The 10592-nt window shown below is 35.4% G+C and overlaps 1 protein-coding gene across 9 annotated transcripts in view; it reads right to left on the minus strand.

Annotated features, from left to right (window-relative positions):
• Window positions 1–10592, minus strand: part of EYA1 (EYA transcriptional coactivator and phosphatase 1) — a 263444-nt gene that overhangs the window by 43912 nt on the left and 208940 nt on the right. For all 9 annotated transcript variants that reach the window (XM_019549120.1, XM_019549158.1, XM_019549153.1 and 6 more), the window contains one exon: window positions 3756–3845. In XM_019549120.1, coding sequence (XP_019404665.1) covers window positions 3756–3845 — 90 coding nt within the window. The remainder of the gene's footprint in view (window positions 1–3755; window positions 3846–10592) is intronic.

The following is a 10592-nucleotide window of genomic DNA, read 5'->3' on the forward strand; positions in this document are numbered from 1 at the left end:
CAAAAACACCCACTGGACATACAAGGCTTTTCAACTGAAGCCACTTATTTAGGCCACTTCTTTTCAACCTGAGGCTACTAACTTTTGAAAGTACTGTCTATAATTACTGCTCTGTTTGATCCATGTATGTAATAGTTTCATAATCTAATTAAATGAAACAACATTTTACCCAATAAACTTCTGTCATTTCTTCTGTAAGCACTTAAATTGAATTACACATTCATAAATGTTTATACTCCCATTTCAATATGTTAAAATGCTTGTCAGTTACATTTATCATACCATATAAGAATTTAAGAAAAGTCCTTCAAGACTTACAACTATATCTGATTTTAGTTTCATGGTTTTAATAGATGCAACAAAACCAAAACAAAACATCCTTACTATACCCTTTATTATGGTATTTAGCAATCCATGAGACAACGGCACTACAAATTTAATGTTGACTATATGTCTAGCTCTAGTTCTTTATCCAAAATCCACAAACACAGCAACACTGACTTTTGAAATGTTAAATTGTACTTGGGCAAGATGGAAATTTTCATCTCTGAAAAACCAAGATGATCAGATGAGTTCAAAACAACTGATTTGTAATAGCTAAAAAAAGAACAAGATTGGGGAAAATAGATTTGTATGCCATCCTTCCCTGAAGGAGCCTCAGGAAAGCTTAAAGAAGAGAGCAAAATACATTACAAAATGGGTGAACAAAAAGAAAGAAAGAGGAATTATAAATGCCAATAGGGTATTAAAATAAACTATAGAGCAACAAAAACAAAAACTAAACCATTTCCCAGCTTAGTCTTGCCTGCCTTCTCTAGTGTTATATAGTACACATTGCCTGAAACGACACACTTTTGTAGTTTCAGCGACAATGAGCGTTCAACCAAATCTAAATTAAATCAACCTATTAAACATTTTGGATGCAAAAACCTGAGAATTAATGCTACATTTCTCAGGCAATGAGTCTCAACTCAAATAATGACTGTAACTATAACACAAGCTATTCTCCATGTAAATGCATATCTATGTCAATATTGCCTATGGACCTTTGGGTGTTGTAGACACTTCCTTTCCCAGCTCTCATAACTGGTGCCCTCTGGAATGCCTTATTTATTCACATTGTCTGGGACCCTAACTGACATCTGGGTACCAGGGAACCACCCTATCTTGCTCCCATGTAGGCAAGATGGAGGGGGAGGGGAAAAAAGGCTGATGACCTACTGCACTTTCTTTTTTCAGTCTGCATGCATATTACAGGGTAGAACTTGGCCATAAACACCTACATGTTACCAAATGAGCAGTTCATTATATTCGCCTTCAGTGTCTGGGCCGCTATGCTTGACCCTGGGAATATCCGACAAGTGGCCCAGTATTATGGGAGTGTAAACATGGCCAAGTCAGCTCTGTGGTTTCAACGAAGAATGTGGGTCAGTATTTTTTTTCCACACACATACAGTCTGCTTCAACGTTTTTGAATGAATAACAGCTTTGTCACATGTTCACTTGCTAAAGTTGAAAATCATTGGAATGTAGTGACCTACTAAAGTTAGTATGTACTGGGAGGTGACCCTTACCTGAAAGGGATCAACACTGCAACATCAGGAAGGCACTAACATGTGCTAAATGGCTTGATTGTGCGTCTGCTTGTGTTTAAGCTGTACTTAGTAAGTGCTAAGTTGAATGTGTGACACAACCCTATTAAAATGATGCTATGCTCTAATATTAAGGTAACATGACAATTAACAGATAATGCTGTATTATCACCATTATATATGTGATTAACTCTCATTAACTTCAATTACAGTTATATTCATGTCTGAAGGGATGGCTGTTACACTCTTATATATTTGACTGTGCAAAGGAATGAAAATGCAGTATAGAATTTAGTGAACGTAGTAGTATGTCTTACAGCTATTTTTTTCTTGCTGGTCTGGACAAAATGAAATCTTACCATAAAACCAAAACAGATTTGGAAAATAAGTAGCCTTGTTATGGTCTTCTAAAAGTCTGAAAATCAAGCCTACACATGTCATTCACTACTGACATTTTTGTATCAACAACAATAACATCTTTATTTGCAGTTTCCTTAATGAAAGAAAACACTTTTTGATGCAAGAAATATTGTATTTTATTATAAGTGTAAAAATAAATACTTTGCCAAGGAATGGAAAAAATAAAGCACATTTAAATAATTTTATTACACTGTAAGTTGCCAATTCATCTGTGAGTAGTTTCTTTGCAGATGAAAAGAAACCAAATATGGGACAGATGTTGGACAAACCACATTTAAGGTCTGTCACACACTGGCATTTTTCAAATGATTTTGGCTCATCTATTAAATAAGGTGTATTTTCCTTGATTTTGAAAAGGGAAACATCAGGAAATATTTAAAGGCCAATTGCTGCCAATTAACTTTGATCAGCAAAAGTTGCATTTGAATCTTTTAGATTCTTTTGCTTGTCTGGAATAACACACTTTTCTGAAATCCAGCAAAACAACAACTTGATGATTAATGCCTGTTGGCAGTCCCACCACAAGCTTGTTTAACAGTTGGATTTTAAATAAACAGCTGTCTTTATTACGATGGGAAAGAAATGTGACTATTTGCATGTTTTCTTGTTATGAAAATATGAACAGAAATTGCTTTTTTTCATTTTAAGATGAAACAACCAAGCGTCATGGTGACAGTCGCTTTCAGCGATCCACATAGTTCTTAGAATGGTCTCACAAGAAGCCCCAAAACCACAGTCTAGAAAGACTGAGTAAGTCCTTGGCATGCTGACACTGACTATTTGCTGTATGCCACACAAGAGAGGCACGATTAACAAAGAAACCCTACTACATAACAAATTGTACCTGCTATTGAGGAAGGCAGAAGACCCAATGTAATAAGCCACAGAGGCTGACAGCATATGCAACATTAATGATTTCCTTCAGGTTTTAAGGTAATATGCCCCCACAGTGGGATGTAACTGAGAAATCTGTACCCGGCTATTAACTGTTTATAGAGGCTAAAGTTTAATATTTAATGGCTTATACAGACTATTGAATTCTAATGTTTATAAATGCTGCACCCACTTCTACAGGCTTCTATTGTGATTATAAAACAATATCTGAATAATATCAAATATATCTACGGTGACAAAAAAAGACTTTAAATCAGCATACTGATTGTATTTCTGCATACCAAAAAACTTTGGAAAAAATCTATATGTTTTAACATTTGCATTTTAAAGTTGTTAAATCATATCATTTGTAGGGACCTACTGAATTCATGGTGGAAGTGGGGTGTGCTATGGCTCCTTTAATCTTGCAGGTTCCCCCATGCCCCGCCCCCAGCTGATTGGTGGAGAGCAGCTTGCTTGCAGCTCACTTTTGACCAGTGGGGAGGCAAAAACTGGTTTGAAATATGGCGCCATTTTTGCCTTATGCAACTGATTGACTAAGGCATCCCAGATGTCCCTACTGTTTGCTGCTGACTGGCAGGGAGGCAAAAATGGTGTCATGTTTAAAACTGCAGTTTTAGCTTCCCTGTTGATCAGGAGGGAGTGGGGTCATCCACTAATCAGCAGCAGGGGAGGGGGGGAAAGGAGGGACGAGGTGAGGTGTGTATGGGGAAACATGCAAGATGAAAGGAGCTGTCATGCACTCTACTTCCACCATGAATTTGGTAGGTCCCTAATCATTTGGAATCATGTTATATAAAACAGAATATTAAATAACTGATGCCAGTACATAAAATAATTAGTACTTACTTCTAAATCATTAAAGAATAGATGTGTGTCTGCCAAATTAAAAATCATCTCTTCCATCCGAAGTCCAAGTGAAACTGAAGTAGGTGGATCCTCAAAGAGGAAAATGACAAAACATAGTCAGTAACATGTTTGCTACTTACACTAGGTGCACTGTTCCTCAGAAATAGAGATCACTGAACAGATCAATTGCAATATCCATTTTCACAATTCAAGTTTGGCCATGGTACAGCTATGTAACTGAAATGCCTAAATATTTTAGTATTTTACAGGGAGACTTTAAATGGATTGGAATCCAAAGTCCTGGCTCTGCAATCAGACCCCTGTTGATGGGCCCTCAACTACAATCTGCATCAAGGCAAGGGGTCCAGCTATACAGATCTAACTTATGGGCTGCAATTCACAACCTTTTCCAGATCTAAATACTACACACACATTTAAAACTCTCCTACTGACCATGGCCACAATAATGCAGTCTTTGACAAGCAAACTTTCACTGCTGCCATCGGTAAAAAGATTTGGTCATTAGAGTAATTATTGCCTTTAAATAAATGACCATTAATGTTTACTTTACCAATAGCAATAACATGTAAAGCTATACTTCAAATCTCTACAAAATTGTGCTTTAATTATTCTTTTAATATAGCCCACCCATGCTGAATGAACAAATCTATTGTTTGTTATTAATACATAACACATTTTAACTTCTCTCCAGAAATTACCATAACAGCTTACTCCTTACTGAGCTAATAAACTCAAAAAACATGTTCAGCATGGTGGTTACCAAATGCATTACAGATGTTTGCCTTGTTTTCATTTTTGTGTTTTATATATTTTTCATCTGAAAATTGAAATAGCCTAATATATTTATTTGATATAAGTTTTCTCACTCACAGAGCTTGCCCAAGAATATACAATAGTTTACAAAATATGGTCTTGAAAAAGTATGTTTGACTACTTCATAACACAATTAAACAAATGTTAACCTAACTGGAGTTATATTTTACAATAAAAATAATTTCAGGAACAATAATTCACTTTTTTTTCTTGAATATTCTTAGATTTTATAACTAATGACAACTTGAAAGTTAGAATTTAATTGATTTAGCCTACAGTCTGTATTATTCATATTAGCAGGTGTTTCAACAAGATCTCTGAACTTGCCAAACAGTTATTTGTAACTACAAAATGGCAAAAAACCATAATGGGCAAACAGTAAACGACTGAAAACAATACAACACTGGCGTGGCACCTTGCATTTGGCATTTCTGGAAAGTGTAATGGGAAACAAAAGCTAACCCACAAGAATAATAAGTAAGGTGGCAGTTAAAAAGTTGGAAGGGCATATGAAGTTATAAGTATGGAGAGAATGTTGTTTACATCATCTTACATGATCCAATCCATTTTACAGACCATAAAACATGAATGCCCTTCTCACATAGACAAATATTTCTAAACCATTAAAAAAGGGACAGGATTTAAGTGCCTCAATACAATATACCATTAGGCCATTGATATTAAGGACTCTGCTTTTATCAATTAGTCTTCTATTTAAACTTTGGCACCAATAAAAATTTCAAAGGACAGCATTTGCTTTGTTAATTCAAACATGAAGAATCACCTACTTAATTTAAAGTATCAGTAAGATTTCACTCCCCCTTATTAATTCTGCTATTTTTGTAGAACTGTCTTTTATTTTATTTTCCTGGACAAAAAGTGCATGCATGTGGAGTAAGGAGCCCACAGAATGCTTCCCTTCCCTCACCACATGCACATCTTGTTGCACAGTTATAATCGCACCCCTTCAGAGTTCATTAATGTCACTTCTTAAATCAATTGCAGGGATTGCTACCACGCTTCCTCCATCTAAGGGCTAAGCATGCTAGCACCAAAGAATTCCCAGCTCCTGTCAACCTAGAGAGTTAGAAACCAGAAATAAGTGTCAGACATAGGGGTCTCCAGGTGACAGTGCAGTTCACTATTACCAACCACCTTTTGGCACTTAAATAATAACCAGTATCATTTCATTATTGGACCAAACTAATTCAATTTTTATTCCCATGAGCATTCACAACCTTGAACATTATTTGGGAAAAGAGTGACAAATACTGGTTCCCCTTTATTGTTGAAAAGCAAAATTTCACAGCATTCTTTAGAGACTACATTTTAAAGAAAAAAAATCAAATGTTCATCAATGATATAATTTTATTAAAATATTTTTAAACACATACATATTTTTTCATAGATTTATATTTGAAAGCATTTGCTTCAATTTTTATTTTAAAATTTAATTTAATTAGGCAAAATATAGGATATATGTCACCTCCTAAAAATGTCAGATCTAAATCCAGAAAAGCAAGAGATGAAACTAAGCAAATTACCTTTAAACTAAATCTTATTTGTTTCTGTTTAAACAATAAATAGTCTATTAGGAAATTCTGTTACATCTAAAACATTTTAGACTGCTCCCTTTAGGGTGCCATATTTAATGGAATCTGCCCTTTCTATGGTTGGGTTTTAACCACAATTGTAATATAATACTGAACTCTAACAGCACCAGGAAAAACCATGCCAGGCTTTATTATTCAGGTGGCTTTGATGTCATTACAACAGAACCGAGAGAAATCTCTAGTGTCTGTGCACTGCTCTTGAGGTTACTACTGAAAAAAGTATGTCCCTTCCATCCATTCTGGCTCTGCTCATTTCAGTCTTGGAAATATGCTGGGAAAGACATAAATCTTGAGAGTAATAAGAAAAAGGAGAAGAAGGGGATCCTTGGAGTGTCTGAATCATCTTAATTCAAGATATGAACTGTGTTGAGTGGGAGCAGTGGGCAAAGCTTGTCTATTGACAGCAGCTTCAGGAACAGTGAAAAAGCAGCATAGTCATATTCTAAAACTGTAATAAAGACAAAGCTATAGAGTAATGCCAAACCCTTTGCTTTTTCTGTTTGTTTTTTTGTTTTTGTTTTTGGCAATTTAGAGCTACTAATTGCCAAGTAACTGCTGAGAGATGTAACACAATGAGAAGGGAAGCTAACAATCTGTCCATGTTTATTAGGATTTGCAGTTCAATCTGAGAGCCTTTAAGTATGGTCAAAATCAGGTGCAAAAAACTCACAGAGGTACAGCTCCACTGAACAAAGAAATACCAATGTCAAACCTCTTAAACCAGACTCTTGTTTTGAATACTGGTATTAAAGCCCAAAACATTGTGCATATGTCATTTTTAAATTCTACCCACTCAATTCTTTTTGTGTTGGGAGAAAAAAGAAGCTGAAAAACAGGAAAGATCACTCTGAGTACATGGCTTTGCTTGTTTTCTTCTTAAGCTGCCAGGTCACAATTGAAAGCTTAAGTGAAATAGGGCTTTGTTTACATTAAATCTTTAAAATGTAGTATACCAGACAAAAAGTAGGTAATATTTAAAGAGCATTCCTTCATGGAATCTAAATGTAAAAGTTTTCAGACATAACAGGAGTATATCACCAACTCAGCATTTCTAGTGCCATTACATTGTATATTTCTCCTAATCTTAATAGATCAATACAAAGTCGTAGTTCTTACAGATTCTATGACCAGTCAGTAGGTAAAGTAACTTAAAACAGGGTTTTTTTTTTTAATGTTAGCATGACTGATGTCAATTAAAGTAACTGATAACCATGAACACTTGGTTGACTGATTTCTTTCTGCATATACAAATTAAAACATTGTTCCAAGGTTCTTTTGTTGTTAGTAAATTTATATTATGCTGATTTCTGATACTTGTTTTGGAACAAGTAAAGTCTTATTCAAATGTGGAAAAAAACCTGTCCTGGTCTCCCAGGTTAATTCCTGACCTTGCAGACAGTAACATTTTATAGTTATTTTACTCAAACAACTATGGATGGATAAAGGAGGAAAAAGTAGAGATGGGAGGTCAGTGACAAAAGGTAAACAAAGCTAGTGATGAAAATTGAAGAGATAAAGGGAGAACATAGAGAAAAAGGAAGCAAAGAGAAGAAAATGGTAGGAGAGAGCTAGAGACCATATAAAATAGTCAAGAAGAGCTCCTTAAGAAGAGCTCACTCAGGCAAAAAACAAGCAAGAATAAACAGGGCTAAATATTACCAAGTCTCACAGTATTTAGTGATTTCGGTTTCTTTGTTGTTTTGCTTCTTCTTTTTTTTTTTTTTTTTTTTTAAAGATTGAGGTCTATTGATTATTTGCAAATCTCAGACTTTTTTTTACAGAAAGTTTCTAGACCTCATTATTGTGAAGAAAATATTGTAAAAGTGCAGCCTAAAGATTCAAAAGCCAGAAAAAGCAAGTGAAAACAAAACATTAATATTTTTAGACTCATTTTTATATATGAATATGAATATATGAATATGTATACTTGAAACTGGATAATTCTTAGGTCATAAAACTTAAAAGGATACCATGAACTAGAAAGATCACATTTCTATTGTAAAACTATGTATTATTATTATTATTACAAGATTATTGTAAGATTACTGTAAACTAGATAAAAGGAGGCAAGGTGCGGGGGTGGGGAGGAGGGATTCCTCCTGTATTTTCTCAGTCTTTTCAGTATGTTCCATCTATGACTTTAACCTTTGGGGTATTTTAAAAACAGTTCATAGCCTGAACTATTTAAAAACAGTTCATAGTCTGAAAAACACGTGGAGTAAAATTTACATACAAAACACAAAACAACCAGGATTCAGAAGTACATGTTTTTATTACTAAAATGGAGACTTGTAAAACAGGCACATTCTTACTCCAAGATAGGGGTAGGCAAAATACAGACCATAGGCTGCTGAATTATTCTGTCTGGCCTGCAAATATGTTTTGGATAAACCTGTATTATGTTCATTAGCATATTAATAAGTGTTGTTATGCATATTAATAAGCATTGTTATTTTGATTAAGTGTGGAAATGACATGAAGGATCCTTTATATTATAAATGCCATAACCATTTTTAAAGTACAGCTATTGTTAAAAACACCATTCATTTTATGTTTGCGGCCTTCAACAGGTCACCAAAACTTAACTGGCCCTCCTGCCTAAATAGTGCCCCCCTCCTCCCCCCCAACTCTAAGATGTTCTAATGAATGGAAACCTACTTTCCATCCTCTGATTATTTTTGTTAAAACAACCATGCTTTCCAAAATGCTTTATTACCACAGACTATAGCCAAAGGTGGTAGGATGCACTCTCAACATTGTTATACAATAGCAAGTCCTTGTGCAGCTTTCAATATATTGACTTTGGAATACACATGGTAGAAGCAAACTGTAACTGGTGACTGAAAGAATTAGTCATTATGTTTTTTAGCATAGTACAAAATATGCATAGGGCAAGGATTACAAATGCAATTCATGAAATGACTCAGCAGCAACTGGAAAATGTTTTCTCCGTGTTGGAAATTTGGATTGAATGATGTATCAATAAAGATGGTAATTATGTTGAAATCTAGAAATTTGAGCTATTGTGTTAGAACTTAATGAATTATGATTTTAATTGCTGCTTATAGTTTGCTTCTATCATGCGTACATCTAAAGTTATTAAAACTGAAAGTTACACAAGGACTTTATAATCACCCTGTATACCTTGCTTCAGCTAGTCCTAATTCTGCAGTGTGGCAAAAAAAATCCAGTGTTCATTTACTGGCACAAATACATCAGCAGTCTAAATAAGCTGTCCCAAGTAACTGATGGAACTGCTGTTGTGCAGTTCATCCCTTTTAACTTGCACATTAAGTGATCTACAGCAGAAGCGTAACTGGCCAGGGCTATGCCGGGGGCAGTCCTTCCTACCTCTTACCTTTGTACATCCTAGCTCCAGAGGCTCTGGCAGTGGACAGTACCCAGGAGCAGAAGATGGAATGTAATGCTGCTGAGGGAAGATGTCACCTTATGTCGAGCAGGACAAAAAACTCTTGTTTTTAGCAGAAAAAGGGGGTGACATCTTGCCCCCCACCCCTGAACATGGTTGCTTACTGAACTGAAATGAACTACATTTATCAGGGTGTCCTACCCTTACTGACACACATGACCTCAGGGCTGCTGGTTGCTGTGGGGTCTGAAACTAAAAAGTTTAGGTGCAGTGGGAAACAGGAGAGTGAGACCCCTTCACTCCATGCTGACACTCCACTGCCACTCTTTGGAACTCATACCCTACTTGACTGCCATCTTTATGCTGCTTATCTCTAGTATGTGTGTATGGCACTTTCCAGCAAAATAATGATAAGTATTATCACCAGTCTCAGAAAACTATATATTTTAAGTTTACGTTTTAGCCTCTAATTAAGAGAAACAGTATAGAGAAAAAAAACACAACAGCAGAAAAGTATACCATCACTGACACTTTAAAAAAATGACTATACAGTGTAGGCACTACTATATTTCATCAGTTGCAAACAATAGATGTGTTTGAGATGGCAGCTGGCATAGAGATCTCTTACTTCCCTCACACATGGTCTAAAATAACCCAAATCTGGAGACTTTCTGGGCAATCTACTTTTTTGGGAAGATGTTTCTCAGAATGATGCAGGATGGAAACAAGTTCTTTTTTAGCTGGTGGGGTCCAACTGAGTTGAGTTTGTTTTCTTAATTTTTAAATGGTATTTTTCCTGTTGCTGGGTTTATTATATTTTTGTAAGATAATTGTTTAGGAATATGCATTTCTTGATGAAGTGGTTTTTTAAATATTTACATCTGGAGAAATAAACAACAAGTAAGTGAAATGAAAGAACTGTGGTACTGCTTCTATTTCATAGTTTCATAGTAGCTAGAGTCGGAAGGGACCTAGGTAGATCATCTAGTCCGACCCCCTGCCTTGGCAGGAAAGAGCACC

This window comes from Crocodylus porosus, unplaced genomic scaffold, assembly GCF_001723895.1.
Source record: "Crocodylus porosus isolate Cpor-Errol unplaced genomic scaffold, CroPor_comp1, whole genome shotgun sequence".
Taxonomy (NCBI): Eukaryota; Metazoa; Chordata; order Crocodylia; family Crocodylidae; genus Crocodylus; species Crocodylus porosus.